The sequence below is a fragment of the Macaca nemestrina genome, chromosome 18 (genome assembly GCF_043159975.1).
Source record: "Macaca nemestrina isolate mMacNem1 chromosome 18, mMacNem.hap1, whole genome shotgun sequence".
NCBI lineage: Eukaryota > Metazoa > Chordata > Mammalia > Primates > Cercopithecidae > Macaca > Macaca nemestrina.
In genome coordinates this window covers 18,070,730-18,090,635 of record NC_092142.1, presented here as the reverse complement: position 1 = coordinate 18,090,635, position 19,906 = coordinate 18,070,730, and the positions used below count along the sequence as shown (strand labels likewise).

At 39.2% G+C, this 19,906-nt stretch overlaps 1 protein-coding gene across 4 annotated transcripts in view; it reads left to right on the top strand.

Annotated features, from left to right (window-relative positions):
* Window positions 1–19,906, top strand: part of LOC105464273 (SMG1 nonsense mediated mRNA decay associated PI3K related kinase) — a 113,684-nt gene that overhangs the window by 76,699 nt on the left and 17,079 nt on the right. For all 4 annotated transcript variants that reach the window (XM_071084181.1, XM_011711994.3, XM_071084182.1 and 1 more), the window contains 18 exons: window positions 416–633; window positions 842–996; window positions 2,792–3,014; window positions 6,196–6,442; window positions 6,850–7,079; window positions 8,694–8,942; window positions 10,096–10,234; window positions 10,319–10,428; window positions 10,553–10,771; window positions 11,323–11,513; window positions 12,239–12,411; window positions 12,557–12,836; window positions 13,600–13,872; window positions 14,336–14,570; window positions 15,608–15,834; window positions 18,449–18,599; window positions 18,703–18,892; window positions 19,064–19,533. In XM_071084181.1, the coding sequence (XP_070940282.1) occupies window positions 416–633; window positions 842–996; window positions 2,792–3,014; window positions 6,196–6,442; window positions 6,850–7,079; window positions 8,694–8,942; window positions 10,096–10,234; window positions 10,319–10,428; window positions 10,553–10,771; window positions 11,323–11,513; window positions 12,239–12,411; window positions 12,557–12,836; window positions 13,600–13,872; window positions 14,336–14,570; window positions 15,608–15,834; window positions 18,449–18,599; window positions 18,703–18,892; window positions 19,064–19,533 (3,980 nt within the window). The remainder of the gene's footprint in view (window positions 1–415; window positions 634–841; window positions 997–2,791; window positions 3,015–6,195; window positions 6,443–6,849; window positions 7,080–8,693; window positions 8,943–10,095; window positions 10,235–10,318; window positions 10,429–10,552; window positions 10,772–11,322; window positions 11,514–12,238; window positions 12,412–12,556; window positions 12,837–13,599; window positions 13,873–14,335; window positions 14,571–15,607; window positions 15,835–18,448; window positions 18,600–18,702; window positions 18,893–19,063; window positions 19,534–19,906) is intronic.

Here is a 19,906-nt window from a genome sequence, read left to right as displayed (position 1 = left end):
TCGGGAGGCTGAGACACAAGAATCACTTGAACCCAGGAGACAGGTTGCAGTGAGCCGAGATTGTGCCAGTGTACTCCAACCTCAGCAACAGAGCTAGGCCCTGTTTCCAAAGGAAAAAAAAAAAGAGAAAGGATTATACCAAGTTTTGAACTCTGGCTTGAAGAATACATTATTTGTTAAACACTTACTATCTTTCTCCTTTGTATCTTCCATTAGCTTGTAGTGTTAATAAGTATGAAAGCTCAACCTATAGAAAGGCAGAATATCCACAATCTTTAATCAATTCAATGCATGGAAGGCACATCAGTTCAGTGAGTGCTCTTGAGTCAAATAGATTATGAGTGTTTTCCCTAACTCAGCATATGCACATGGGAGAAATGTTCAAAGTATTCCTTGTTCTCCTATTTCATTACAGGAAATAAATTTTCCACTGCAATTCCAACTTTACTTGGCAATATTCAAGGAGAAGAATTGCTGGTTTCTGAATGTGAGGGAGGAAGTCCTCCTGCATCTCAGGATAGCAATAAGGATGAACCTAAAAGTGGATTAAATGAAGACCAAGCCATGATGCAGGATTGTTATAGCAAAATTGTAGATAAGCTGTCCTCTGCAAATCCAACCATGGTGTTACAGGTACAAAGAAACTCACATGTTGTAGAATAATTTTTTATAGAATAATCAAAGTTGCTTTTGCCAATCTGTATTGACAATCACTAGTCAGGGTTCTCTAATTGTATAATGAGCACAAATTGCACACACTTAACTTATGAAGTCCAGTGTTTGAAGAGCTGTGCTGTGGGTAGGCTTGTAGATGAACTGTTTGGGTGTGCCGTGTATGCAGGTTCAGATGCTCGTGGCTGAACTGCGCAGGGTCACTGTGCTCTGGGATGAGCTCTGGCTGGGAGTTCTGCTGCAACAACACATGTATGTCCTGAGACGAATTCAGCAGCTTGAAGATGAGGTCAAGAGAGTCCAGAACAACAACACCTTACGCAAGTATGTTTCCATACACTTGTCCTGAGATGGTGAAGCCGCCTCTTTTTTTAATGTGTCAAAGTATAACATAAAATTTACTATTTTAATCATTTTTAAGTGTACAATTCAGTGGCATTAAATACATTCACAATATTGTACAACCATCACCACGGTCTGTTTCCAGAATTTATTCATTATCTTAAACAAGAAGCTCTGTAGTCATTAAAGATTATCTCTTCATTTCCCCCTCACCTCAGTTCCTGGCCACCTCTATTCTACCTGCCATCTCTATGAATTTGCCTATTTTAGCTACTTCATAGAAGTAGAAACATACAGTATCCATCCTTTCGTGTTTGGCTTTTTATACTTAGAATAATGGCCTGAAGGTTTATTATGTTGTAACATGTGATAGAATTTCATTTTTTTTTAATGGCTGGATAATATTGTATGGATACACCACATTTTGTCCATCCTTGTGTTTATGGACAGCTGGGTTGCTTCTCCATTTTAGCTCTGTGAGCAATGCTGCTATGAACATTGGTGTACAAGTATCTGAGTCCCCGCTTTCTATTATTTTATGTGAATTTCGTGTATTTTGTGGATGATCCAGTGGATTTGCTGAATTGTATGGCAATTCTACTTCTAACTTACTGAGGAGCCAACACACTTTTCCACAGTGGCTGCACCATTTTACAGTCCTCCTAGCCATGCATGAGGGCTTCTTTTCTTTTCTTTTTTTGACAATACTTTTTTCTTTTTTCTGACAATAGCTGTAGTGATGGATGGAAGTGGTATCTCATTGTGGTTTTGATTTGCATTTTCCTAATGACTAGTGATGTTTAGCATCCTTTCATGTGTTTATTGGCCATTTGCATATCTTTGGAGAAATGTCATTACAAATCCTTTGCCCATTTTTTAATTGGGTCTTTTTTTTTTTTTTTTTATTGTTGAATTGTAGGATTTCTCTATGTATTCTGGCTACTAACTAGCCCTTATCAGATCCATGGTTTGCAAATATTTGTGGCCATTCTGTGGGTTGTCTTTTCATTCTCTCCATAGTGTATAGCATTTTTTGATTTACAAAAGTTTTAATTTTGGTGTAGCTCAATTTAATTTGTCTGTTCTTTTGGTGCCATATCCAAGGAATCATTGCCAAATCTGGTGTCATGAAACCTTTCCCTTATGTTTTCTAAGAGTTTTGTAATTTTAGGTTTTACGTTTAGGTCTTTGATCCATTTTGAATTACTGCTTCATTCTTTTGCATGTTGATATTGCATTTTCCCTGCATCATTTAATTCGTTGAAAAGAGGAGCTGCCTTCTTTTGTGAGCTGCATTTTTTAAAAAAACGAAAAACAGTTATTGGTCGGGCACGGTGACTCATGCCTGTAATTCTGGCACTTTGGGAGGCCGAGGCAGGCGGATCACAAGGTCAGGAGATCTAGACCATCCTGGCCAACATGGTGAAACCCTGTCTCTACTAAAATACGAAAAATAAGCTGGGCGTGGTGGCACACGTGTGTGTAGTCCCAGCTACTCAGGAGGCTGAGGCAGAGGAATTGCTTGAACCCAGGAGGTGGAGGTTGTAGTGAGCCAAGATTGCACCACTCCATTCCAGCCTGGCGACAGAGCAAAACCCTGTCTCAAAAAAAAAAGATTCCTTGTTAGTAATTTACTTTGTGAATATGTTATTGCTCTATTTAGACTTATTCCTTGGTACTGTTTACTTAACAGTTGATATATTTACATTGTTCCATGTTTGTGTAAAACTTTAATGTACACATTTAAGTTTTTGAATAAAAATGTCTTCTTGGTCAGAGAAGAGAAAATTGCAATCATGAGGGAGAAGCATACAGCTTTGATGAAGCCCATCGTATTTGCTTTGGAGCATGTGAGGAGTATCACAGCGGCTCCTGCAGAAACACCTCATGAAAAATGGTTTCAGGATAACTATGGTGATGCCATTGAAAATGCCCTGGAAAAACTGAAGACACCGTCGAACCCTGCAAAGCCTGGGAGCAGCTGGATTCCATTTAAAGAGGTAGAGAATAATCCCAAGCATGCTACTGAAATGGCACATCACAGTTCCCATAAGATACGAAATTTAAATAAGTGGACTCCTTACTTGGAATGTAAGAGATTTTATAAGCCTGTAGAAGGCAGCCTGTGGCCAAATAAGTGTTTCTGTTTAAGAATTTGGAAATCAGTGGGCAAAGGGGGATGGATGGCAAAGGTGCCCAATCTTTCATGTGTGGAAGGCTCACACCAGTGAACAACATTATGTATGGAAGGCTCACACCAGTGAACAACAGATGAAGAAATTAGCCAAGGAAGGGCCTGTGACCCTGAGCTAAATATTGGTTGCCTGCTTTATTTGCCTCATAAAAGATAAGAAATTTAACCCTGTGCCTATGTAGTTTTTCATGAGAAGAGCATTCAGTATTTCTAATAGACAAAATAGTCACCTATAACAACATAAATTTTTATAAGTAGTTGTTCTGGAATCAGTTCCACATATGCTGCATGGAACATATTTGAGAATCCTTATCTTTTATGTTTTGATTTTCTTAATTCTGTATTCTCTTAGGTCTTTATCTTTTCTAGCAAATAACACCATTAGTTGGGGGAGCTTATTACTTTGTAGCTGCAGCTTTTCCTTCTCCCTCCCTCTTTTCTCTGTCTTACCTTTATTGCTCCTAACTGATTTCCTTACTGAACTTGAGCAATGAGAAAGCTATTAAAAGATACATGTAGAAACAAAAAGTACAGCCAACTTTAGCAAATGCAAGGTGCTAAATTCAGAGCAAATAACTAGAAGTACAGGAAAGAAAACTAACATGAAGGATGAAGTTTATTATGTGTTCTTGCCAAAACTCGAGTTTCCTTGTGTGTGTGTAGGTGGGTGGGGGGGTGTTGTTTGTTTTTTTGAGATGGAGTCTCACTCTGTTGCCCAGGCTGGAGTGCAGTGGCACAATCTTGGCTCCCTGCAACCTCTGCCTCCCGAGTTTAAGTGATTCTCCTGCCTTAGCCTCCCGTGTAGCTGGGATTACAGGCATGCAGTACCACGTTTGGCTAATTTTTATACTTTTGGTAGAGATGGAGTTTCACCATGTTGGCCAGGCTAGTCTCGAGTGGTCCACCCTCTTTGGCCTCCCAAATTGCTGGGATTACAGGTGTGAGCCACCACTCCTGGCCTGTGTTTCCTTGTGTTCTAAGACCAGTTTCTTGTTTCTTTTTTTCTCTTTCAGTAAATCAAGTTAGAAAATCAGAAGAGGATATAGGAGGAAACCCTGTAAAACCCTGTGTGTGCGTGCACGTGTGTGTGTGTGTGTGTGTGTATGTGTCTATAATCACAGAAAAATTTTAAATGATTTTGTACATTTTAAAGAATAATTTTAAAAATTAAGAATACCTGTCTCTCTTTTAGATATAGTACAGCTCAAAAAAAAGGAATTATCTAAAGAAATTAAACTTTATAGAAGTCCTACTTCTCTCCCTAATTATATCTCCCCACCCACAACCAGTTTTCTGAGTTTTAATTAATCCCTATCTACTTTTTAAAAAATAGTTTTTGTTTATAGATGCATTTCTAAATGACATTGTTTAGTTTCTGCCCGTTTTTGAACTTCTACGAATGAGATCATATTGTATGTACATGTCTACCTTTTTTACTACCATATTGGATTGCTATTAAGTTTTAAAATAATTCAATGATTTTTTTTTTTTTTTTTTTTTTTTTTTTGAGACGGAGTCTGGCTCTGTCACCCAGGCTGGAGTGCAGTGGCGCGATCTCGGCTCACTGCAAGCTCCGCCTCCCGGGTTTACGCCATTCTCCTGCCTCAGCCTCCCGAGTAGCTGGGACTACAGGCGCCCGCCACCTCGCTCGGCTAGTTTTTTGTATTTTTTAGTAGAGACGGGGTTTCACCGTGTTAGCCAGGATGGTCTCGATCTCCTGACCTCGTGATCCGCCCGTCTCGGCCTCCCAAAGTGCTGGGATTACAGGCTTGAGCCACCGCGCCCGGCCTCAATGATTTTTTTGTGTGTGTTTGTGTAGCTAAACAATGTTCTGTTATGTGAAAATACCACTGTTTATTCTTTTGTCATTGAGCACTTGGGGTGTTTCCAATTGGTTTTTTTCTTTTTATGAACAGAGCTTGCTAAAGATTGCTTTACATTTTTTCACATGGAAGCGGAGTCCAGAATTTTTTAATTTGGGTGCATATTATTGAGTTCGCTGCATGTAACAACACACCTGTACATACAGTTCGTTCCCTGTGATTATTAGAAAGTATTATGGGGCTTTTCTGCAAACCTCAAATGGTCAGACCTAAATGGTTACTTCTCTTTTAAAAATGTTCTTACTTGTCTTTGTCTTTTCTTCAGTTTTGTTAAGTTTCTTAGAAATCCACCAGATTTCCTCTCCTCCAGTTTGATAAGAGTAGATTGAGCCTCATTTTTTCTTGTAATTTAATATTAATAACTTTGCAGATGACTTTTTAAAGGTTTGTCTAACTGACAGCTGACTGCTAGCTGTACCTATTGCAAGGACTGGATTGTTTTGGTGTTGTGCATACATAGCTCAACATTGGGGAATTATTAATAGTTTGCTAAAAGCCCCAAATTGGGTGATGACCACAGCAGCGTTTTCCCTCTATTTCCTGTGATTTCACTGCTTGTTTGGACAGAGGAAAAGAAAGAGTCTTAACAAAGTAAGAATCCTGTAGTACACATCAGCCACCGGTGTTAACCCATCCAGGATTGCCCAGATCCCAGCACTGAGTTAAATATAGAAATTACAACAACAGATAGTTGTATGGATTTTAAAATTTACTTTTGTTGTTGTTTTTGAGATAGGTTCTGCCTCTGTTACTCAGGCTCGAGCGCAGTGGTGTAATCTTGGGTCTCTGCAACCTCTGCCTCCTGGGCTCAATGATCCTCTTCTCCTACCCTAGCTTCCCAAGTATCTGGGACTACAGGCACGAGCCACTGTGCCTGACTAATTTTTGTATTCTTTGTAGAGATGGGGTTTTGCCATGTTGCCCAGGCTGATCTTGAACCCCTGAATTCAAGTGATCTGCCTATCTCAGCCTCCCAGAGTTCTGGGATTACAGGCATGAGCTGCCACCCCTGGCCTAAAATTTACTTTTATGCCAGATTGAATGTGGAAGAAAATAAGTGTTCTAATCTAATGTAAATTTCTTTCTCCCATCTTATGAGTATAGATAATGCTAAGTTTGCAACAGAGAGCACAGAAACGTGCAAGTTACATCTTGCGCCTTGAAGAAATCAGTCCATGGTTGGCTGCCATGACTAACACTGAAATTGCTCTTCCTGGGGAAGTCTCAGCCAGAGACACTGTCACAATCCATAGTGTGGGCGGAACCATCACAATCTTACCGACTAAAACTAAGCCAAAGAAACTTCTCTTTCTTGGATCAGATGGGAAGAGCTATCCTTATCTTTTCAAAGGTAGGATTTAAGACTTACTCCATTTTTCAGAAGAGTATTAGTTTTACTAATGCTTTATGTGGGTGTATATGGTAGGAGATTATTTCAGGCGAATTTCTGTATGTTATTATTAGCCTGCAGTGCCCTATGTCTTATGTGCTTTTGAAGGGTAGTGGTTGGATGCTGTGCAGAAAGATTTTCCACCCCCACTTTGTGTATGAACTTGTACAAGCAGGACAAGTGAGGTACAGCTAATAATGCTAATATCTACTGCCAGTATCTTGTCCCAAAATAGAATTATTTAATGCTCTCAGCATGCCTCATGGACTGTCAGTTTTTGACTGCCATTGCTAATTGAAAAAGAGGAGTGGTATGTTCCCAACCCTGTTTAATCACCTATTCTAGCTATTTTAATTTTGTTTTCATAGGACTGGAGGATTTACATCTGGATGAGAGAATAATGCAGTTCCTATCTATTGTGAATACCATGTTTGCTACAATTAATCGCCAAGAAACACCCCGGTTCCATGCTCGACACTATTCTGTAACACCACTAGGAACAAGATCAGGACTAATCCAGTGGGTAGATGGAGCCACACCCTTATTTGGTCTTTACAAACGATGGCAACAACGGGAAGCTGCCTTACAAGCACAAAAGGTTGATTAAATCATCAACACAGTGTATTAGTCTATTCTCTGTTATTGTGTGAAATGCTTCTAGGCTTACTAGACCATTTTTGCATGTTTATAAGCGGTTAAAGAAGGAAAAGATTTGAGGTCCCTAGGAAAGTATTTTTGAGGTTTTTTTTTTTTTTTTTTTTTTTTTTTGAGACACAGTCTTGCTCTGTCGCCCAGGCTGGAGTGCAGTGGTGTGGTTTTGGGTCACTGCAACCTGTGCCTCCCAGGTTCAAGCAATTCTCCTGCCACAGGCTCCCAAGTAGCTGGAACTATGGGGGGTGCACAACCACAACTGGGTAATTTTTGTATTTTTAGTAGAGATGGAATTTTGCCATGTTGTCCAGGTTGGTCTTGAACTCCTGGCCTCAAGTGATTCACCTGCCTCTGCCTCCCAAAATGCTGGGATTACAGGCATGAGCCACCACCTCTGGCCTTGAGGTACCTTTTATAAAAATAAAATTGTTTGCTTTTTTGTTTTGTTTTGTTTTTTAAAGGAACAGGGTCTTACTTTGTTGTCCAGGCTAGAGTGCAGTGGTATGATCATAGCTCATTGCCGCCTTTGAACTCCTGGGCTCAGGTATTCCTTCCACCTCAGCCTCCTTAAGTGCAGGGATTATAGGGATGAGCCACCACACCCAGCCAAAAATAGTTATATAAGAGGCAAAAATGATGGCATTGGGTTTATCTTAACTTGAGACAGATTTGGAGAAGGGGAATGTGTGGTTGTTCATCACTCAGTAACTTGATAATTTACAGCTTAATGTTTTTATTGGATTTACCATTCTTTTAAATTAAATTTGTAAACAATTGCTTTAAAACCCAGTTCTTTTATATTTGTAAATAAGCAATTTTAAATTTGAAATTAATCACCATGGCATCCTATTTTGTATCTGTGAATTTTATGCTTTGATTTAGACTAGGAGTTTAATTTAGAATATATTTTAGCCATGTATCTGAGTGCTTAATATATGCCAGGAACAGTACTAAGCTCTTAGGATACTGAGATAAATTTTATACAGTCTTTATCTTCAGGATCCCACATCTAGCTAAAGAAAATGCTTCTGATTAGGGTAGGTAGGGGAAAAGAGCAAGAGTTTGAAAGGAGCCAAGTTTTAAACCTAGGCACAGGAGACTGCAGAATTGTTATTGAAGGATAATTTCGAAATAGTAATTAGAGAAGGGCTATCTAAATTCTCATGTAATGTGTTTTTGAATTTCTGTTAATTTTATATTACTGATTAAGTCGTGTGAAGAATGAAGTATGTGCATAAATTATGAACTAAATTGTAAAACTGAATTCTGTATTATAAAGAAGAAAGTAACTTGAGTGTTTAGTTTTGAATTGAACCTTAAGAAAATTAAACAGTAGACTGATTTTTCAATAAAGTGAATGGGCCTAATTAAAAGGTGTATAAGAAAGATCCATAGTCCAGAAGAATTAGCTATTTTGTATTAATACATGAAATTTAGCTGAGTAATGAGAGAATGCTACTGAAAAATCATTTTTAAAAATTATACTTTACATATAAAAGGCACTCTTTTTCCTTATATAAAATTGATCTTTTCTTTTTTAAAAAAATTGTTTTTTCTTAAGGCCCAAGATTCCTACCAAACTCCTCAGAATCCTGGAATTGTACCCCGTCCTAGTGAACTTTATTACAGTAAAATTGGCCCTGCTTTGAAAACAGTTGGGCTTAGCCTGGATGTATCCCGTCGGGATTGGCCTCTTCATGTAATGAAGGCTGTATTGGAAGAGTTAATGGAGGCCACACCCCCGAATCTTCTTGCCAAAGAGCTCTGGTCATCTTGCACAACGCCTGATGAATGGTGGAGAGTTACACAGGTATGTGCTTTGTTTTAGACTATACTCAGTAGTATTTCTTTTGTTTGCTACCTTCTTACCTATCTTGTTTGTCCTCCTTCCCTTCCTTCCTCTGTCCCTCCAGACTTGGTAGTTTCAGACCTATATTTGAGTTTAATATTACAGTTACAAAGGCATGAACATGACTCTGTCCGAGGGCAGGATGGGGAAAGAGTTACGGATGAAATGAAAAGGAGATCCTAAGTGAATTAACACAGGAACAGAAAACTGAATACCGCATGTTCTCACTTATAAGTGGGAGTTAAACATTGAACACACGTGGACACAAAGAAGGGAACAACATACACTGGGGCCTACTTGAGGGTGGAGGGCAGTAGGGAGATGAGGTAGGAAAAAATACCTGTTGGGTCACTACCTGGGTGACAGAATAATGTGTACACCAAACCCCAGTGACATGCAGTTTACCCATGTAAAGACCTACACATGTCCCTCTAAACCTAAAATAAAAAGTTGGAAGGAAAAAAAATTTTTTAAATCAATATTTAAATTTAAAAAAAGAGGCTGGGCATGGTGGCTCACATCTGTAATCCCAGCACTTTTGGAGGCCGAGATGGGTGGATCACCTGAGGTCAAGAGTTCGAGACCAGCCTGCCCAACATGGCGAAAGCCTGTTTCAACTAAAAATACAAAAAAAAAAAAAAAAAAAAAATTAGCCAGGCATGGTGGCAGGTGCCTGTAATCCCAGCTACTCGGGAGGCTGAGGCAGGAGAATCACTTGAACCCAGGAGGTGGAGGTTGCAGTGAGCCGAGATTGCACCACTGCACTCCAGCCTGGGCAAGAAGAGCGAAACTCTGTCTTTAAAAAAAAAAAAAAGAAAAGAATAAAAAATTTAGAAAGAGACAAACTAGGAAGGCCAAAGAAAAGTTTTTCTGTTTGTTTGTGTTTTTTTTTTAATCCAGCATCCTGATAGCTGATTAGTACCAATCAGGTCTACAGTGTTGTATGCCTGCATGACCACATGCAGCAACCTTGAGGAATGCTTTTTATTTGCTGATTTATTTTAAACTAAGGGGTAGGTTTATGGCGCTTTGTAAATTTTATAGTATCACGTCCATGTTGGAGGGGAATTTCTTAATGATGTTTCGCTTGCTGCCCCCATTTCCTTTCCTTTAGTCTTATGCAAGATCTACTGCAGTCATGTCTATGGTTGGATACATAATTGGCCTTGGAGACAGACATCTGGATAACGTTCTCATAGATATGACGACTGGAGAAGTTGTTCACATAGATTACAATGTTTGCTTTGAAAAAGGTAAAATAAAAGTAAACTTTACATTTATGAGGGCCAAATGTTTTTTGGTGAAAGGGCAAAAATATAATGATTTGTCTTTTCAAGGTAAAAGCCTTAGAGTTCCTGAGAAAGTACCTTTTCGAATGACACAAAACATTGAAACAGCACTGGGTGTAACTGGAGTAGAAGGTGTATTTAGGCTTTCATGTGAGCAGGTATGCTGTTTTCTCTTCTCCCTTTTAGTGTACTTGTTAAATAAGCAAAACCTATGGAATAAAAAACACACTTTAGTGATGAAACTTGTGGCAGACCTTATTTTAAAAACTCTCCTGAAAACAGGTTTTACACATTATGCGGCGTGGCAGAGAAACCCTGCTGACGCTGCTGGAGGCCTTTGTGTACGACCCTCTGGTAGACTGGACGGCAGGAGGCGAGGCGGGCTTTGCTGGTGCTGTCTATGGTGGAGGCGGCCAGCAGGCCGAGAGCAAGCAGAGCAAGAGAGAGATGGAGCGAGAGATCACCCGCAGCCTGTTTTCTTCCAGAGTAGCTGAGATTAAGGTGAAGCCCAGTGACAGAATAAGTCCTTGTCTTCTTTTTATTAATAGAGTAACATGCTCATCAAAATGTTGAGGCAAATTGTTTCTCTAATTTTTTGGCAAGACTAATGTATAATATTGAAATGGCAGTTAAATGTGGCAATTTGATGTTATCTTTTTATTAGGTAATTCTTCCACACAAACATGCACAGTTACATTCCACACTCCTAAGAGGTGGGTTCGTGATTTGAAAAAATTATATTTCTTAATTATTGAAATGATGTTTACCAGTGATGACTGTAAATGTTCTTTAATTGGATAGCTTCCCTTCCCCATCTGGTAGTCAGGGACGCCAATCTTGTTCTGGGTGACGTTGGCAACTTTTAATACATGGTATTATGAGATTGAGCCTGTCAGTTTACGCCTGTGTAAACTTGAACACGTTAGTTGTCTTTGTACGGTGGAGGCAATGCATCACCCCTTTGGGGTTTTGTAGAGTTTTGTTTTTCTGATGCTGTCATGTCTCACAATAGGCCCTGTAAGAATCTTCCTAATTGCAATATCTTTTTACAGGTGAACTGGTTTAAGAATAGAGATGAGATGCTGATTGTGCTTCCCAAGTTGGACAGTAGCTTAGATGAATACCTAAGCTTGCAGGAGCAACTGACAGATGTGGAAAAACTGCAGGGCAAACTACTGGAGGAAATAGAGTTTCTAGAAGGAGCTGAAGGGGTGGATCATCCTTCTCACACTCTGCAACACAGGTTTAAAACAGTGTTGAATTCTTCTAAATATGTGCCATTAATTAGAATTTTCATATTTATATAAACATTATCAATAGGGATTAGAATTACTGTAACAACTCACGTAAATGATAAAAGCTGTCTCAGTGACTGCAACTTCAAAGTGTTAGTAAACAAAAATTCACTGAAATTTTCCTCTTTGATTTTATTTAACTTAATTGTTTGAATGACTAATTATGGGAGATAGGTGGGTGTAGTGGTTAGAACACAAAACTTTGAATCAGAAAATCTGGGTTTTGGTTTTCTTATTACCATTATTGTATCTGCGTCCTTACTCATTTGTACAATGGCAGCTACTTCATCTACCTCACTGAGTTAAGTATTAAATAGGGTGGTTAACTGAAAGAATCTTATACACAGCAAGTGCTCAGTAAAGGGTAGTTGAATATGAAAGTGTTAAGCATTGCGTGAGGCTCTCAGATTACAAAGATCTGTCAAGCATCAGTTTCTAACCTTCAGGGAACCCAAAACTTGGCAGATGTGGTAGTTTTAATTAAAATGTCGTGAGCATAGTTGAGAGAATCACAGGGTCAGGAAAAACAGAGAAGTAAGGGACATTCGAAGGGCCCTCAAGATGGACAAGGAGCATACCGGACAGTCCATGTGTGAGCACATTCCAGGGTAGGAAAGTATGTGGAAGAAAACATCAGTAAATCTTTTGACTTTGTTTGTGTCCCCCTGATTAGGTATTCTGAACACACCCAACTACAGACTCAGCAAAGAGCTGTTCAGGAAGCAATCCAGGTGAAGCTGAATGAATTTGAACAGTGGATAACACATTATCAGGCTGCATTCAATAATTTAGAAGCAACGCAGCTTGCAAGCTTACTTCAAGAGATAAGCACACAAATGGACCTTGGTATGGGTTGACTTATTATAGATTCACATGTGAAACTCTGAGTTTTATAGTCATGTTTTTGTGTGGGGTCCTGGTTTGTGCTTGCTTTTAGTGACAGCTGACTTGACACTGTTTTACTGTGATTAATATTGTCTTTTACCAAAAGGTCCTCCAAGTTACGTGCCAGCAACAGCCTTTCTGCAGAATGCTGGCCAGGCCCACTTGATTAGCCAGTGCGAGCAGCTGGAGGGGGAGGTTGGTGCTCTCCTGCAGCAGAGGCGCTCTGTGCTCCGTGGCTGTCTGGAACAACTGCATCACTATGCAACCGTGGCTCTGCAGTATCCAAAGGCCATATTTCAGAAACATCGAATTGAACAGTGGAAGACCTGGATGGAAGAGCTCATCTGTAACACCACAGTAGAGCGTTGTCAAGAGCTCTACAGGAAGTAAGTTGATAGTGCTTAATTTTCTTTCTTTCTTTTTTTTCTTGAGACGGAGTCTCGTTCTGTCACCCAGGCTGGAGTGTAGTGGCATGATCTTGGCTCACTGCAACCTCTGTCTCCCAGGTTCAAGCGATTCTTCTGCCTCAGCCTCCCAAGTAGCTGGAGCTACACCACCACTACGCCCGGCTAATTTTTGTCTTTTTAGTACAGATGGGGTTTCACTAAATTGTCCAGGCTGGTCTTGAACTCCTGACCACGTGATCTGCCTGCTTGGGCCTCCCAAAGTTCTGGGATTACAGGTGTGAGCCACTGTGCCTGGCCAGTTTTACTTCTTGTTGGGTGTGGAAGCAAAGTTGTATTCTACAGCCTCGACCTCCCTGGGCTCAGGTGATCCTCCCACTTCAGCCTCCCAAGTAGCTGGGACCATGGGCGTGTGTCACCATGCCTGAAAAATTTTTATATTTTTTTGTAGAGATGGAGTTTCGCCATGTTGCCCAGGCTGGTCTCGAACTCCTGAGCTCTAGCGATCCTCCTGCCTTGGCCTCCCAAAATGCTAGGATTACAGGGGTATGAGCCATAGTGCCTGGACTCAAATGTTGATTCTGTCACGGTCATCAACAAGTCCTCTTAGGAAATTGCTTAAGCATCTGTAAAATGTCAATAATGATTTCTACTTTTCAAGGTTGGTTTGAGGATTAAATACAATATTCTTTTGTATGTTGGGGGTGGTTGTGTTAAAACAAGCACCTCTTTCTTATTTTTATAGATATGAAATGCAGTATGCTCCCCAGCCACCCCCAACAGTGTGTCAGTTCATCACTGCCACTGAAATGACCCTGCAGCGGTATGCAGCAGACATCAACAGCAGACTTATTAGACAAGTGGAACGCTTAAAACAGGAAGCTGTCACTGTGCCAGTTTGTGAAGATCAGTTGAAAGAAATTGAACGTTGCATTAAAGTTTTCCTTCATGAGAATGGAGAAGAAGGATCTTTGAGTCTAGCAAGTGTTATTATTTCTGCCCTTTGTACCCTTACAAGGTGAGTTAGCCAACTTCATATTGGACCATTTCCTGTGTCTTATTTTTAACCCCAAACCTAAAATGTTCTTTTGCTTTCCTTAGTCTTGCCCAGTGTTACAGCTGCTTGCTTGCTTTTCAGATTTTAGTTATCTTGGTTGTTTGTTTTTTTTTTTGAGACAGGGTCTCACTCTTGACGCCGAGGCTGGAGTGCAGTGACACGATCTCGGCTCACTGCAACCTCAGCCTCCTGAATACCTGGGACTACAGGTGTGTGCCACCACTCCTGGCTAATTTTTCTATTTTTTTGGTAGAGATGGGATTTTGCCATGTTGGTCAGGCTGCTCTCAAACTCCTGACCTGAAGTAATCTACCCACCTCGGCCTCCGAAAATGCTGGAATTACAGGCATGGCCTTGACCCGGCCAATTACCTTGTTTTGTGTATACATTTAAGTTTCACTATACAGATATTTATCTCTTGTAGGCGTAACCTGATGATGGAAGGTGCAGCGTCAAGTGCTGGAGAACAGCTGGTTGATCTGACTTCTCGGGATGGAGCCTGGTTCTTGGAGGAACTCTGCAGTATGAGCGGAAACGTCACCTGCTTGGTTCAGTTACTGAAGCAGTGCCACCTGGTGCCACAGGACTTAGACATCCCGAACCCCATGGAAGCGTCTGAGACAGTTCACTTAGCCAATGGAGTGTATACCTCACTTCAGGTGAGCACTTTTATTTTAAATATTAGCTTGTTTTAGATACTGAATATTGTCTTTCTCATCTCTTTAATCCAGGAAAACAATTTGACTTCCACTTTTGTTGCTCAGCCAGTCATTTAAAGGAAAGATAATTGTGAGGTTTATAGCTGTAACTTGGTTACAGTTGCTCTTCGTTTTTTTGAATTTTTATAGTGACTTTATTTGTAGTAGTCAGAAACTGGAATCAAATCAAAAGTTCATCAATAAGCAAATGGATGAATAAAATATGGTACATCTACATAATGGAATACTTCTTAGCAATTAAAGTGAATGACCCCTTGATACATACAACCACATGTATGACTCTCAGAATAATTATGCTGAGTAAAGAAAGCTAGACATTTCTACCCCTATAAATGGAGAGTGTATAATAGGATAAAAAGCAGATCAGTGTTTACCTGGAAGTAGAGGAGGTGATATAGAGAAGTATGAGTGAGAGAGATTAAAAAGAGTCAGGAGGAAACTTGTAGGGTAATCAGTATGCTAATTTTCTTGATTGTGGTGACAGTTTCATGAGTGTATGCAAGTACCAAAGTATACCAAATTATATGTTTAAAACGTGCAGTTTATTATGGGCAAATTATACCTTGATAGGACTTTTTTTTGAAGGGAAATAGAAGCCACTTATAACCAAACCAAAAAGAGAATAACAATACTAATATCACTATTGGAAATATGATTCCTAAAAATTAGTAACATTATATAACAGACTTTAGGATAGTTCTTTTTGTTCTTAAGGTACATCATCCTAGGAATGTTTAATTATATAACTTTTTAAAGTCATTTGAAATAGTTCCTGAAAAATTTCACACGACTACAAAACAATTTAAAAAGGAAATTTTTAAAAGTAGAAATAAAAAGTAAACAAAAGATGTACTTACATGAATGAGTTGATGGCATAGTTACATACGTTTGCTCTTAATATATGGCTCTAAGTCTCCAAATATGTAACTTAGCTAAACTCAGAAAACATTAAAATTTTTTTTCTCATTTATTTATAGGAATTGAATTCAAATTTTCGGCAAATCATATTTCCAGAAGCACTTCGATGTTTAATGAAAGGGGAATACACGTTAGAAAGTATGCTGCATGAACTGGACGGTCTTATTGAGCAGACCACCGATGGCGTTCCCCTGCAGACTCTAGTGGAATCTCTTCAGGCCTACTTAAGAAATGCAGCTATGGGACTGGAAGAAGAAACACATGCTCATTACATCGATGTTGCCAGGCAAGTGAATGCTGGCTGTGCCGTTTCCTCGTAAAAGAGATGGGACAGCCAGAGAAAGGGATTCTGAGCTCTTTACCGTAAGTTTACTTTTAGTTTTTAGAGCAGGTATAATTACTTATAAATGCTCATACACATATCTTTTTAAAACTTTTTTATTTTGAAATGATTATACATCACAAGAAGTTGCTTTAAAAAAAAGTGCAGGCAGGTATTGTGCATGCTTCATCCTTCCTTCAATGTTAGTATCTATAGCAATACTATGAAACCGACAATGATATAGTCCACACTGCTTACTCAGATTTCACTAGTTATATATGCACTCACTTAGTGTGTGTGTGCGTGTGTGCAAGTGTATAGTTCAGTCACATAGATACATATATCCTTTTAGTGCTTGTGGTTACATACATGTACATACACACAGGCAAACATGATATTTTTTAAGCCATCTTGTAGAACCCTGTGGAGGCACCTGAGACAGTTTATTTAGCTAACAGAGTATACACCTCATTTCAGGTGAATACTTTTAAATTAGTTTAAATATTATAAGTTTGTTTTAGCTAATTGAATATAGTATTTTTCGTCTTAGTCCAGAAAAGCAATCTGACTTTGAAATCTGTAGAGTTTGGGCAGTTCCTTCAGGCATGCATTGTATGCAGAGCTAAGCCCTAAGCTCCTTTGTCCCTAGTGATTCAGGGCCTCTTTGGCATTCCAATGTCTAATTCACAAAAAAAGTATAATTGAGAGAGCAGAAATGAATTGTAGCACCGTTTCCTCCCATGGGAAATTTCAAAGATACAAGGAAGTAGAGAGAATAGATTTCTAATGAACCCCATGTCACCACCTTTGGTAATTATCTGCACTGGGTTAGTCTGGTTTAAATTTACTATCCTAGTTATTTTGAAGCAAATATTTTTTTAATTCTTAAATATTAATAATGCAAGAAGTATATATATGTGTGTGTATGTGTGTGTGTGTGTGTGTGTATATATATATATGATCTTATTTTTCTTGACTGTGGTGTCATTATTTCACGAAAAAAGTAGCAATAATTCCTTAATGTTAATTATCCTGCATTCAGAAATTTCCTATTTCTCATGTTTCTTTGGAGTGGTTATATTCATAGAATAAGAAATATATACATATATATTCATAAATATATATTCATATATATATATATTTTTTGAGATGGAGTCTTGCTGTGTTGCTAGGCTGGAGTGCAATGGTGCGATCTCAGCTCACTGCAGCCTCCACCTCCTGGGTTCAAGAGATTCTCCTGTCTCAGCCTCCCGAGTAGCTGGGACTGTAGGTGTACTCCACCTTGCCCAGCTAGAAAAAGTGTAATCATTAATAGCATAAACAAATATTAGCTAAGTAGCGATTTAGATTATTTGTAGAACAGCTTTATCATATAATTTTTAGCAGTATTTAAAAAGTTAAATGCTAGATCTGTACATCTTGTTTTGCACTGAATTTCAGACTTCATTTTCTCTCTCTTAATATCCTATTTGGATTCGCCTTATCCTCATACAGAGGAATGTTTACCTAAATGTGTACTTTGGGTAACAAGCTTTGTGCCTGGATCTATGGCAGCCTGTCTGTGCCTTGTTTCAGAGAAGCTTTTTTTGGGTAATCTCAAGGAAAATCTCATACCATCTTACAGCAATTTTTCCATTAGACATTTATCTGGTAGCTTAACATTTTTAATTCTCTTAAAAATTCTTAATAGTTCCAGCCATCTGGAATGATTTCTGTGTGTGTGTGTGTGTGTGTGTGTGTGTGTGTGTGGTAAGATATAGTGCCCGGATACTTAAGCACTATATAAGTCTTAATGGTAATGTGAGGGGTGAATTTCTGAAGACCTTACATTCAAAATGTGCATAAAAACCAAGTATACCCAAAACAGCAAGTAGAGTTTGTTGTATCGTATCTTACAGTAGTATTGTGAACATACTTGACAATTTACTAGGTCCACCAGCTTTAGAATGGTGTGATTTCTGACATTTTCAATATGGGATTTTACATTATTTCATATTTTGTGTGTAAAAGTGAGACTAATCACTCAAGTTTGCATAAAATTTAATCACATAACAGTCATTAATAATGAATTGGAATCATTAAAATCCTATTGTGGTTGACATGAAATACCATTTTATCATCATAACACTCCTGTTTTTTTGAGATGGAGTTTCGCTCTTGTTGCCCAGACTGGAGTGTAATGGCGCGATCTTGGCTCACAGCAACCTCCACCTCCTAGGTTGAAGTGATTCTCCTGCCTCAGCCTCCCAAGTAGCTGGGATTACAGGTGCCCACCACCACACCCGGCTGATTTTTTTGTAGTTTTAGTAGAGACGGGGTTTCTCCATGTTGGCCGGGGTTTCTCCATGTTGGCCAGGCTGGTCTCGAACTCCTGATCTCAGGTGTTCCGGCCACCTAGGCCTCCCAAAGTGCTGGGATTACAGGCGTGAGCCACTGCACCTGGCTTAATAACACTTCTTCTTAATGCCAGAAGGCTTTCTAGAGTTCGCATGCAGCTGTGAGATGTACTGACTTTTTATGTTCCTACCAAAGGCATTAGTTTTCAGCGAAGGTTTTAACTCCCTTTGTTTTCCTGTAGACTACTACATGCTCAGTATGGTGAATTAATCCAACCAAGAAATGGTTCAGTTGAAGAAACACCCAAAATGTCTGCTGGCCAGATGCTTTTGGTAGCATTTGATGGCATGTTTGCTCAAGTTGAAACTGCTTTCGGCTTATTAGTTGAAAAGGTAAATGTGGACTTGGATTTAAAAATAATGCAAGTGCCATAAAGTAGTTGTTCAGTTGTGTGAAGAGTGGGGAAATGAACTTTGTTTTCTTTCATTTACATAGTTGAACAAGATGGAAATTCCTATAGCTTGGCGAAAGATTGACATCATAAGGGAAGCCAGGAGTACTCAAGTTAATTTTTTTGATGATGATAATCACCGGCAGGTGCTAGAAGAGATTTTCTTTCTAAAAAGACTACAGACGATTAAGGAGTTCTTCAGGCTCTGTGGTACCTTTTCTAAAACATTGTCAGGTAATATTCTACCTGTAAACATGCTAGCTTTAGCTATGTAGCACTATGGAAGGGGGCAGGGTAGAGTAGGCTTAATTTAATTATACATTCATGACACCTTAAATACTATAAATAAACAGCATACTACTTTTTTTCATGAAATACTTTATAAGAAATTTTTCCTTTTTGTAGGATCAAGTTCACTTGAAGATCAGAATACTGTGAATGGGCCTGTACAGATTGTCAATGTGAAAACCCTTTTTAGAAATTCTTGTTTCAGTGAAGACCAAATGGCCAAACCTATCAAGGCATTCACGGCTGACTTTGTGAGGCAGCTCTTGATAGGACTACCTAACCAAGCCCTCGGACTCACACTGTGCAGTTTTATCAGTGCTCTGGGTGTAGACATCATTGCTCAAGTAGAGGCAAAGGACTTTGGTGCCGAAAGCAAAGTTTCTGTTGATGATCTCTGTAAGAAAGCGGTGGAACATAACATCCAGATTGGGAAATTCTCTCAGTTGGTTATGAACAGGGCAACCGTGTTAGCAAGTTCTTATGACACTGCCTGGAAGAAGCATGACTTGGTGCGAAGGCTGGAAACCAGTATTTCTTCCTGTAAGACAAGCCTGCAGCGAGTTCAGCTGCATATTGCCATGTTTCAGGTAAGTTTTTTCATTATAATGTGTTTTTCCTCAAGGTAGGAAACTTGAAAAACGGGAGAAATTAATATAAAACAATACACAGAAAATTTTTTAAAACTTCCTGAACTTACGCCAACCCAGTGCAAACACACCATTGCATTTTGGCAGTTTCTTCCCAGTGATACTTGTTTCTCTTCTGTATAGTTGAGATCGTTTATCCTCTATGGTTTTGTGTCCTTAGAATTTCTTTCCATCAGGGCTGTGTGATAAGCATGATCTGTATTAAATACTGCTTTTTTTTTTTTTTGAGGCAGAGTTTTGCTCTTGTTGCCCAGACTGGAGTACAATGGCGTGATTTTGGCTCATCGCAGCCTCCACCTCCTGGGTTCAAGCG